This window comes from Oryzias latipes, chromosome 17 (assembly GCF_002234675.1).
Source record: "Oryzias latipes chromosome 17, ASM223467v1".
NCBI classification, from domain to species: domain Eukaryota; kingdom Metazoa; phylum Chordata; class Actinopteri; order Beloniformes; family Adrianichthyidae; genus Oryzias; species Oryzias latipes.
In genome coordinates this window covers 22,652,153-22,664,781 of record NC_019875.2, presented here as the reverse complement: position 1 = coordinate 22,664,781, position 12,629 = coordinate 22,652,153, and the positions used below count along the sequence as shown (strand labels likewise).

The following is a 12,629-nucleotide window of genomic DNA, read 5'->3' as shown; positions in this document are numbered from 1 at the left end:
TTTATTATTATTGTTATTATTGGTGAGGATAAAACGTTTCTATTATTATTACTACTGCTACTACTAGTAGTAGTATTTATTTTTTATGTATTTATCTATTTATTTATGTTTGTTTATTTATTTGATAACATAGTGCTACTCTTACAAAGGCAAAATGATCTGTTCCTAAAAGTTACCAGCAATGCTGTTATATCACTGGCACAATCTAATTTCCCAGAGGGCCATGCGAGCAGTCAAACGATCTTGGTAGTTGTAGTTCGTAATCAGACTCGCTTCCGTGTAGCCTACCTTAGGTGGAGGAATCCGCTTTTCAAAGGCAGACGGATGTGAACTGATTGATCAGGTAAGCTATACAGGAATTATTGGCTGTTGACCATTGACCTTAACAACCTCAAGAACAACCATCGGTTAATTTTTATCGACCACTCCTGTTTTGGTTTTATTTTGTCAGCTTAAGGGTGCAAATATCGGCGCTTTAGTTATGGCGAAGCATTTCCTTTTGTTCAGCTAGCATATGTGCAGAAATGCAGAAGGCAATTTTTGTGGGAAAACATGATGTCTGGTACAGTAATGTCAAGCAGCTTAATAGAACCGTATCTCAACTTTAATCTGTAATCTTCCAAATATCCTATGGTTATTGCATTGACGACCTTCAAAAGGGCTGATGATGTTTCTTCAGTTATGTCGGTACAGGTAAGCATTTATATTAGATCCAAAGTTAGCTGTGTAGATGACAAACTGTAGACGTTCTACTAGCATTTAGCTAAGTTTGTTAGCATTGTTGCTCGTCATTAGCGTTTGTTTACATCCGGTGATGAAGGTTTCTGGTTAGTTTGCACGTCTGTGTGGTGGAACACGATTCTGTTTGTTTCAACCATGTTTTTTTTTTTTTTAAACTAAATGTGGCCTAGTGTCTGACACTGAGTTGAAAGTGGTTGGACCATTATACCTAATAACTAATTAATGTGTCTCATTTCACACAGGTTTTTGGTGAATTTATGGAAACATGTCAAAGAAAAGGGGCAGGTAGGCTGAACAGCTGATCAAATTATCCATGTGCTGCTTTCATAATAATTTGTGCTGCTTTGCACATTAATAGTACGCACTACAGGATTTTAATTATTTCCTTTACTGATCATAAACATATATATAATATTTAGCAGTATGATCATTTTTCATGATCAATGTTTTGAAAATCTACGCTCTACATTTAAATTTACTGATTAGTTTTGAAGCGCCTCATCCTTTTTGGCAAGTTAAATAGATGCTTTATTTGTAGTTGTTGCTTGTACGGCAACATTTCAAAGTGCCCTTTGGTCAATTCAGTTCAATTTGATTTTATTTACATAGCCCAATATCACAACGCATTTGTTTCAATGGGCTTCACACTGGTCAGTGTGTTATAAAAATGTAGAATTGTTAAAACAAAAAAATTACAAATAAACATTTTATGACCACTGTACGCCAGTTTAAAAAGAATACATGTATACAATTGTGTAATCAGTGATGAATAAATCAATGAATCCTAAAATGTTGTAGAAACGTTTGTGTCATTAGATTGTTATAAACCTTGTTTTGCAGTAACAGCATCTGAAGTTTGGATTATTTGTGAACGCATCCAATAAAAGGGTTGACCATTTTATTAAAAGTGTATGATGCGATTTTCCTTTGTCTCCCATGTTAACCATAGGAAGCGTAGCAGTGGGGAGTTAAGTGAAAGCTCGGCGTCGACCCTGAGCCCAGACCCCGATAACCTTCTTGGCCGTAGGATTCAGCACACCTGGAGGGAGAAGGGGAACGTGACCAAATGGAAGGGAACCGTTCTGGAGCGCCTGAGTGTGAACACCTCCCTCTACATGATCAAATACGACGGTTTTGACTGCGTCTATGGCATTGAGCTCTTCAAAGACAACCGGGTGTCCAACCTGCAGGTTTTGTCAGAGAAAGTTGGTGAGTGGGATGTCAATCTAGAGTCTTGGACATTGTATTTCCTGAAGCGTGAGGGCTGAAAAAAGCTCAAACTGTTTACGCATCACAATGCAATAAAACAGGTTTTTCCTACTTTTGGGGTTGAGGTAGAGATGATTTTTCTAAGGCTGCATTTACACTGCAGGTCTTGATGCCCAAATCGATTTTCTGACTATATCCGATTTTTTTGACGACCCGCCGCTTACATCATCTTTTAAAAGTGACCCGTATCCAATTTTGCATTTACGCTATACAATGCTGAAACGAGTTGGCCCTTAATAATAATCATAACAGTAATAAAAGCACATTTAGAAGATGCGTGTTGGTCCAAACGGCAAACGTTTAGCATGGCGACCCCCCCCCCCTTTTTTTTTTTTGTTGTGTTTCTTTTGTGTGACTGCGGTTGTCATGGAGGCAACGCAGCGACGGAAGGAGGCGTTGCCTTGGGCGCACCTGGATGAGGCAGGAGAGTGGATGCGCGGGAGAGGAAAAAGGAGGGCTGCTCGGCCAGCTTATGTGCCCCTCTGAGTTTTGAACGAGGAAGTGTTTGCAGACGTTGTGCTGTCCTAACAGTTTAATCCAAGCAAAGAAATAAACGGCTTCTAGCCTGTTCCAGAGCAACAGTGTCCCGCTTGATTAGTTACCGTTTGCATCCCGACCGGACCGGAAATAACAGCGGTTTCCGACTACGGTCTGAAGCCTGAGGCTGAAAGGTAAGGCAAGGCAAGTTTATTTGTATAGCACAATTCGTACACAAAGTAATTCAAGGTGCTTCACAAAACAGAAAAATGCATTAAAATCACAATACATCATAGAAATAATCAACGTAAAATTTACTTTAAAAGAAAAAAAAAAAAAACACGCTGATGGGGCTCCAGCTGTCCTCGAACAGCAAAATCAGCACACAATAGCACCTTTATAAGTCATGTGATCTCAGTTGGTGGTGTCCTGAGTTGACGTCACTGACGTACGATACTGGGGAATATCCGATTTGTCTGCTTACATGGCACACGCAAATGCACGTATACGATTCGTATACGGTTTATTTCCACATATGAATGAGGCCTGTATCCAATCTGAAAAAATCAGAATCCATGCGCTTTTTGTCCTGCTTACACGTTCACCGGTCATATCCGATCTGTGCCACATGAGAGGAAAAAATCGGAATTGGGTCACTTGAACCATGCAGTGTAAATGCGGCCTAAGTCACCTTTGAGTGAGTGACTGCTGCAATTATTAGCCAACTGTCATCCTTGTTTAAAATATAAAAAACATTGCTCTCACACTTGTTTCCAATAATTGCCAAAAAGAGAGAGAAAGTCTGATTCTCAATTGAGAAAGTAAAGCTTGAAATGACAGTTATTCAGCATTTACATGATATATTTGATTCGTTTTCATTAACAACTTTATTCATTAGATTAAAAAGTTTCAGACCTGCAGCAAAATGAAAATAAAAGTAGAAATATTTAGAATAATATTTGGGTTGCTGTGTGAACTAAGATGTAAAAAATCTTCATATTCAGCGGGATGAAACAACTTTATGCAATCTGGGGTAATTCTGTTGGATAAAATACAAAAAAATCTAAATTGTACACTTCTTATTTCTCATCTCAAGATACTTCATGAAAAGTTGTCATGATGGAACCAAATGAGTTCATTCAAACGCTCTGAAAGGCTGCTTTTTACCTTTAATGCACTCATAAATGCCTGTTGTGACTTTAATTAGCCACAAATAAGGTGTTAATGATCATTTTCCACCATGGCACCATATAATGGGATGCATTTTAAACAGATCATTACTGAGCAGGACTCATGGGGTGGTCAAATGACTCTGTGTTCCAGAACCTTTTGTGTTGACAGAGATGAAGAACAGCTCTTACAAGCAGAGCTATTTCACACTTTTGGACTTGCAGGATTCATGCAGAGTCCTGAGAAGGATGCTACAAATTCCTTTTGAAGAGCATTCTCTTTAAAAAAAAAAGTTTCATTTATATGGCCTAATGTAAGCTTAAAATCTGCTTAATTAAATTTGACAAAAGTCAAATATGCTGAAACTTTAAATCTGCAGCAACTATCATATTGTCTGCATGAGCAAAGTTGATTTTTGTCTGTCTCGCAGTAAACAACAAGATCAAGGTTCCTCCGGGGGCCGAGGAGCTGGTGGGCAGAGCAGTGGAGCATCTGTTTGAAAAGGAGGATGGGGAGAAAAACGAGTGGCGAGGCATGGTCCTGTCCCGCGCCCCCATCATGACCCACTGGTATTACATCACCTATGAAAAGGACCCGGTGCTGTACATGTACCAGCTGTGGGACGACTACAAGGACGGAGATCTGCGTGTTCTGCCGGAGTCGGGTACAGTCATGAGGGATCTACGAACGCTCATTATGTTTCTACAGCTGACGAAAGTCTGGGAGTCAACCAATCTGAATAGTTTGTGGGGTTTCTTTTGCAGAAAAAAAACTGTTATTGTGGATGTATTTAGTTTGGGTATTTTGATGCTTGACAAAAGCAAAAAATACAAGATGTAGCTCAGTCCATCGAACTGATTATTGGTTTTAAGGCTGTAGCTAAATTCTTTAAGTTCACCTTCTGAATTAGTCTAAACCAACAGTGTTACAGCTGTGTTGTCATTAAGAAGATATACATCTACAATAATTTTTAGAATGTAAGTGGGTTTTTGTTGTTGTTTTTTTTTTAATGACAAAACTTTAGTTATATCAATCTCTTTTTTTTAGCCATACAAATATGGCATAAAATGATTTGGTATCAATATTCAAAAACAGGATCTTGCCAGGATCATGCTGTCTTTTTCTGCTTTATTGACCAACCCTGGTCCTCATGGCGCAATGTCCTGCATGCTTTCTTTCCCAATCTGCTTTAAACACACCTGGAGGTATTGACAATCATTGGAAAGTCTCTACAAAGGTCGATGATGAGCTGAATCAAGTTTGTTTGAGTAAAGTAGCTTTGAAAACATGCAGGACAATGTGGACTGAAGATCCACAGTTGTGAATCTTTCACTAGCAGTGTCTAGAGCAGTGGTTCTCAAACTTTCTTCAGTGATGTACCCCCTTAGAAATATATTTTTAGTCAAGTACCCCCTGACACGGGCAAAACATTTTTGGAAGAAAAAAGAGGTACAGTGCTGTAAAGTCAGATTTATTCAAGCCAAACAACAGTGAACCTGACAAAAACATTCATATGGCAAACATTGCATGTACACACAAAAAAAAAAAAACAGAAGACGTTGACCACCAGAAGGTATAAAACCAGTCAAAACTCAAATGTGCAAAATGCTGCTAATAATAAATAAAATAAAAAATATACATGAATAACAAAAATCTGTTCACAGAAATAATTCTATAACTTAATTTTAAATAAATAATATTTAGTTTACAAAATAAATGAACTTCATAAATAAAGATTTGCTCACAAATAATAATTATTAATTATTATATTATTATAATTATAACTTTAATGCTGTCGTTCAAAACATCGTGCAATGCAGGGCTCATTTTCTTGGACGCTAGCGCTTCCCTGTGTATCACACAGTGCGTCCACTTGATTTTATTTTTTAATCCGTGCTATGAGGCCTTTCGCGCTGCCCGTCATTGATGCAGCCGCATCTGTGCAGACGCTGCTGCAGGATTTCCAGCTGATAGCGTTTCTGGTGAAAAACATGTTAACGACATTAAAAATGTCCTCTCCGGTTGTTTGCCCCCCATTTCTTTGCAGAATAGAATGTGTTCACAGATGTCGTCCTTGTCAATGTATCTTACAAATGCAACAAGTTGCGCATGTCCATTCACATCTGTGGATTCATCCAGCTGCAGTGAAAATGAGTCGCCAGGTTTCCCCACAACTTGTTCGATAATGTCTGTGCCCATGATATTTATTCTGCGGCAAACGGTGGACAGAGGCATGGTTTTTAATGTATCCGCTGATTTTTTGTCCAGCATAGTTTCGGCCAATACCACAGCGGCGGGGAGCAGTAGGTCTTCCGCTATGGTGAACGGTTTTTTGGCTTTAGCAACAAGCAAAGACACCGCGTAAGAAGCCTCCAGGGCTTTGGCTGATGTAGTGGAGACTTTTCGCATTGTGATTTGGGATGACTTGAAATCAGAAAGTTTTCTCCTGAAGAACTCTGGTGCCTTACCAATGTGACATCCATGTTTTGTGGTGAGATGCCACTGGAGGTGTGCCGGCTTCATGCTAGCGTTGGCTAACTTCTCCCCGCAAAAAAAACACAGTGCCTGGGGTGAGTCAGAGCTCGTGGACGTAAATCGCATTAAAACATATTCTTCCATGTACTTTCTGGAATTCGTCGCCTCTTGTTTTGTTTTCTTTTTCACTTGTCCGTCTGTACTTTCAGCAGCATGGCTGCTGCACTTTAACCACGTCTCCATAGTTACAGTGTTATGGTAACGACAGGTCGTTGATGAGTGCGTGACGTCTGGGGGTCGAAATAACTTGGTGTGGGGGGGGGGCAGTTTTATTTCAAAGGATATTGAAACTGAATACTGAATATAAAGTTCAGTGCATGAACACACATTTATATTTTATCGAACTTTTTACAAAATAATTTTTCTCAATATTTATTATTAGGATGAGCCTACTGATTTAGATAGATATTTTGAAAAGCGTCACGTACCCCCTGCAGTACCTCCACGTACCCCCAGGGGTACGCGTACCCCCATTTGAGAACCACTGGTCTAGAGGGTGCTATGGCTTTAGTTGGCCACCAGATGTCCCCATTCTTTTTTTTTTTTTTTTTTTCATTTTGTATAGCTTTGAAGCAAATATATTTTTTAAAGCAATAGATGAAAGCTTCCGTGTTTGAATAAATTGCATCTAGTGTTTAATTACTTAAGAATATTTGGTTTCTACTCTTTAAGTTTTATTTTCCCCCACAATGCATTATTTATTTGCATTGTGTGTAATTCCAGTACTAAATTTCCTGTAATGTGTATAAATACTTACACTAATAACATTTTTATAGCATATGCTACTATGCCATAAAAATGTTATTAGTGTAAGTATTTATATAATCTGTTTAATTAATATATACAGGAATATAAAAATGTACTAAAAAGTATTTTTTTATTATAATGTATGTCCAGGAACTATGAAAGTGTTTGTGTAGTTTATTCTTTTCTTTTCTTTTTTTTTTTTAAATCCAGAGAACAAACATCTGCTGCCTGCAGACAGGAAGCCAGGTGAGGAGCCAGAGAGCCTTGTGGGTAAACAGGTGGAGTATGTCACAGATAACGGTCTGAAGAGGACAGGCTTGGTCATCTACCAGGTTCCTGCAAAACCCACCGTATACTACATAAAATACGACGATGACGTCCACATCCACGTCTACGATCTGGTGAAGACGACTTAGTACTGACTGATCCAAACCAAACCTCGCCTCCCATTTCTTCTAACCGGTCGTTACCTGTTTAAGTGTTTGGGTTTCCCTCCAGTGGGAGGAGTGCCATTCTAGACCATCAACCCCATGTTTTTGTTTTATTTTACGTATTCTATATTTTTATTATTTTTCCACCACAAGGGCCTTCCTGCACTCTGGCATTTCAGACACCTTCATATATCAACCACCATCCTGTCCTCTTCATTGTAAATAGAGCAGTTGTAAAGCTCGGCAGATGAAATGAAGCTCAAATCCTTGTTTTTGGTGAAATCACACTTGTATAGTGCAATATTCAAACTTCTTTAAGCAGCACATCAGACATTTTTACTTTTGCCTATACATCTGTGTTTTGCTATCATTCGACTTATTTATTTTATCTGGAAAATGTAGCTAAGCTGCGGGTAAAACAAAAATGTGTCTGCTGTGCTTTCAGTCTGTAGCCTTGATTTGTTGAATATAAGATGGTATTTCTTTCACCAACGTGCTGAAATGGACCATCGCAGTAAACTCCAGTCTCCGTGTAAAAGTGCTCATGTCGTGGATAGAAAACAGAGAGTAGCATAAAAGACTTCACCTGTTTTTTTTTTTTCCATCACGTAAACTGTACTTTTATTTTTTTACATTATGTATCAAAATTTCTGGTGTTAAAGTGGAGTTTGATTCAAACAGTGTTTGTGCTGCACACCACGTCTGTAGTTCAACATGGCTACCAGCTGTGGTTAATACTTTTTTTGTTGTTTTTTTTGGGCTCATGTTTGCATTATTGCCAAAAAAAATTGAAATGTTGTTCATGGTGACCCTGAATATGTTATGTTATGTAAATAGTATGACATTTTTATGAACATTAAACAAAGCTGCTTGAAATTTTATGCCTTTTCTTCCTTATTTCAATCATTTGTGAGTAGCCCATCTTTTAATTTTTTTTCTGTGTTTTTGCTGAAGCCTTAGCAGAGCAGTGGCTCTGAAATTCCCTCTTCATGGTGCAGAAGGAAGGTAGGTGTCAGCAGGTGCAGCTAATCAGCTCTGATGAACTGATTATCAACAGCTGGGCAGGTCTGATAAGCAACCTTTTTGACCATTTTCCTGGATTTTTTTAAATGACAAATATTCAAATTTAGAGGGGGGGGGGGAGGTGGCCAGAAGAAAACATGTTGCCACGGTAGTATGTGAGTGATGGATGTGCAACATCTAATACCAACCATGAAGATGCTAAGAAAAGGGAGGATGGAAAATGTGAAAATCTTAAACTTACCCAACCAGAAAAGAAGAGGAGCTATGGAAGAAATGGAAAGATCCCTCAGAGAGGTATGACAGTTTTTGTGGTGGGGGGGTCAGCTGTGCTGTGACTGATGGAAAGAGGTGAAAATGAGTTTTTGGATGAGATCTGATGAGGAAAAGAAAAAATCTCTTGGAATTGATGTTAGGAAGCAAAATTAAAAAAAAAAGGGATGCTAAGCAATAAGGACAAAAACAGGGATGAGACCAATAAGTCGAGAATGATTTCAATGGTTCTTTGATGGAAATGGACTCCATTTCTTTGAATCAAGTTGACTCGAGTACTGAAAACCAAACAGAGGAGTTCGAACTAGATGAAGTTTAGAAAAGCGGAAACTGGTTACGTTTTAGAAATGAAGAACAAAGAGAAGAGGCCCATAAATTGAGGGTATTAATCTGGATACTATTGCACTAACTCATAAAGTTAGACTTGGTGCCCATTCAAGGCAGTAAGCAGGAAGGATTTTTTTTTTTATCCTTCTACTTTATAGGTTTATTTGGATCAAATAAGCAAAACAGGAGGAGAGTTGACCTACTGGTACCTGGGTGTCAAAAGTCACATTTTTTTTTTTCCAAAGCTGGACACACAAGATGACATCTAAATATTCTTTAGATGTAAAAAAAAAATTCTCAACACAGAAGGGGAAAAAAAGACTAAAGCAATCCAAAAATGCTGAAATAAATAAATCATTAATCATTTTTGACAAAGTTTACTAAAACCAAAGAACTATCCAAAACCAACGTTGTCTCTTTCTAATTCACTGCAGCTCCACTTCCTGTTTAGAGAAGTTTAGGAGAGAGTTCAAAAGTCTTGTGTGGGTGCTCTTCTTTGTGGCGTTGGAACAAATGTGCCGCCTGGTGTCAGAGAGCTTGGCCTCACTCGAAGATTGTGGGTCTTCCAGCAGAATAATGACCTAGAACACAAACAGAACGTTGGAGCATTCAGAAGCGGCCCTCTGTGAGCACTGATTTAAATTCTATGGAAGATTCTGTGGAAGGAGCTGAAACTCGCCGTCTGGAGAGGACATTTTTCAAATCGGAGCAGTTATATTTATGTAAAGTGAACCAAAATACCTGCTGACAGTTGGCAGTAACTGTAACACATTCCTAAGGGAATAATCCCTTTTGTACAGGAATGCCTTTTTATTTATTTATTTATGTATTTATTTGTGGTGTAAATGCATTGTCTGTTTTGGTTTCTTTTTTAACTAACATTTGTTATTCTCGAGTTATTTTATTGAGGTTTTTTCTAACATTGGCAGGGAAGGATTAACAATATCGCCGATGATTGTGGTTAGTTGGGCCCCAGAGAGTTTCTTGTCTTATTATTTGCTTTGTCTTAAACATCCCAATAATAATAATAATGAAAAAAAAAATAGGACTTCATTGTTGGTTGTGGCTGTTTTGCATTTGTTGCTAGAATTTATGTCATGTTTAACACAAACAGTATATTAAAGATGCTGCGGCTCAGGTTTTATGAGATGATTTAATCATGTGGACAACCTCCCATGAAGTGGAGCACCTGTTGGATGAAAGCATTCCTTTGCTTCTGCTGATCAAATGTCAGCACTGCTTTAATGTCGACATGTTCTCGCTTGATTCCTGATCTCCCTGATCACACATGTAACCACATGCTGACTGCCTTTCCCTCCCCCGGAGTCTCTCCGAGGTGCCAGGGCTGCAGTGATGACTGCCAGTACAGACATCAGGGAACAGTTGGCATACCATCACGCCAGGCTGAGTCCTCAGAACAAAACAAGGAGCAGTCAAAGGAGGCAATGCACCGGGTCTGCACTCCTGGAAGGCTGTTTGTTTTCAGTCACTGGGTGTTCACCTTGTTTCAACACTTCCAATGTGGATTTTTCTAACATTGACTTTCTTTATTAAACATCATCAGTGGCATTTGTAAAGAAAAAGGGGGGAAACGAGGCTTAAATAGCTTTCGCTGTGTTTTCTGCCTTTTAAAACAAGTTTAATTCTAGTAAATGGAACATTTTAAGAGCTACTTAAAGAATATGGTGCATATTTATAAGATTTCCCTCATATGCCAAACAAAAAGGATCAGGAGCATTTATCTATATTTCGAAGTAGTGTGGTGTGCTGAACCACCTTCCAATTACAATAAACAGAAAAAGATGTGCACTGAGAGGCACGCGATTCCTGCATTTACAGGTAAAGGACTTTATGAGGATGCAAAGGCACGAAATTCTTCATGCAAAACATTCTCAAACATTCAATGAAAATGCATTAGAGCTTTTCATGAAAGAATTCCTCTTTTATTTTCACATTATCATTATTGCAGGACCTTCCGCAAAAACCTTGAAACTTTGCGTTCTTATTGGACAATAAACAAATGCACTTGACTTTTTTTGTGTTGCTAAGCAACACAAGCCAGCACTCAATTTTTATATATATGAAAACCCAGAACGCTGCCAATCTGGAGACTTGGAGAGTGCAACATGACGGAGAGGCAACCACTGTGTTTTCACTATAAACATTACAATCTTTTTAGGTGAAACAAGATGTTATTAAAAAAATAACAGATGTTAGCCAGTGGGGGGAAACTATTAATTGGTAAAGAAAAGTCTTTTGGTGTGTTTTTTTTTTTCTTCCCTTTTTCTTTTTAGTTTTTTTAATCAGCTGAGGCTTCATATCAAATAATGTTAAAGGTGCAGCAAGTTAATGTAAATAAATGACCTTGATTCAGGAGAGGTGGGCTTGGCTCTATTTTCTTCAAGCACTACAAAGGCAGTGTGGTCAATCAAACAGGTATCCTGGTAACAAGAACAAAGGTAAGTCTGGATCTTTTTTAGATTTAACAAGTAGAGATCATGTTGAGATGTATGTGAGCTGCCCTTTCCTTGCCACCTGTGAATCAAGTGTACTAAATTTAGTAGACTTTGCCTGATTTATTTTTGGTGATACTGAATATGAGTGGGTTTCACTTTGTGTCCTACTATATTTCAATGTCTGTTGGTTATAATTTCTTACGATGCAGGTAATGATGCAGCTTTCTTTGTGCGTACAAAAGTACTGAAAAAAACAAAATTTAAAATCTAAAAAGTGTCAAATTGGATGCATTCAGAAATGATCAGAACGCAGTGATCCATTTCAACTGATCAACATGCACATTGCCTTTGGCTACAGTTTGAAAAAGGAATCACTTAGGTCTGCTTACCAACATCTCTGTTGGTCCTTGATTTATGATTATCTGGGATGTTGACACATTCACACACTCAATTATGAAGGCAGCATTTGGTGTTTGCCCTCAAGGTCACCAAATCGAGAAAATTGCCTTACATTCATCCATCTAATAGCCTACAACTGTAAAGCATGCTGCAGAAATGAGCAGAAGCAGCAGAGATAGATCAGTGGTTTTCAGTAGCATGGTGTACAGCCTTGAAGCAAATCCTCCCGTAACGTCAAAGCAAATCTTTTTGCGTCTTGTCTATCCTAAATATGGGATGATATAACAAAAGAAAACATATATTCAAGGACATGGTTTAAATGTTTATTTTCTATTTTATTCAATGCAGACAGAATACAAATCTTCACACTTTGACAAGCATCATGTCCTCCAAAGCTGTCTTTTATTCACAATGTACTTTATAATTGCAGAAAATCCCAGAGCAGCTTTCATTGCATGATTCAGTACTGTGCTTAAATTGTGCTTTTGATTGCAATTTTGCCATAACTAACATTAGAGACTGTACATTCAAACAGGAAATTAGAATTTAAGTGTTTTTAAAAGGGGGGGGGGGGGGGGGGTTGTATTCTCCTCCTGACCCCCCGAAATTTCATCAATTATGCCAGCATTTTCTTTTTTATTTCTTTATTTTAGCCGTCTGGGTTCAAACTGCTGCACGCTGAAGGGACTGCTTGTGCTGAGAGGTAGACTGGGACTTGTTGTTCTTCCATCAACGTCACAACAAAATCACTAGTCTTCCATTCAGCACTACCAACACTTTCTTC

At 38.3% G+C, this 12,629-nt stretch overlaps 1 protein-coding gene and 1 non-coding gene across 3 annotated transcripts; one reads left to right on the top strand and one right to left on the bottom strand.

Moving 5' to 3' along the window:
* The first annotated feature begins 252 nt into the window (after window positions 1–252).
* Window positions 253–8,251, top strand: spinc (spindlin protein C). 2 transcript variants are annotated; one of them, XM_023964747.1, is made up of 5 exons: window positions 253–344; window positions 986–1,026; window positions 1,691–1,950; window positions 4,088–4,321; window positions 7,150–8,251. In XM_023964747.1, exons 2-5 carry the CDS (start codon window positions 1,007–1,009, stop codon window positions 7,353–7,355), a joined length of 720 nt encoding a protein of 239 aa, XP_023820515.1. In that variant the 5' UTR covers window positions 253–344; window positions 986–1,006; the 3' UTR covers window positions 7,356–8,251.
* A 4,271-nt stretch (window positions 8,252–12,522) lies between these two features.
* Window positions 12,523–12,629, bottom strand: mir7 (microRNA 7). The gene has a single exon (NR_107184.1). It is a non-coding gene; the product is annotated as a microRNA 7 (primary transcript).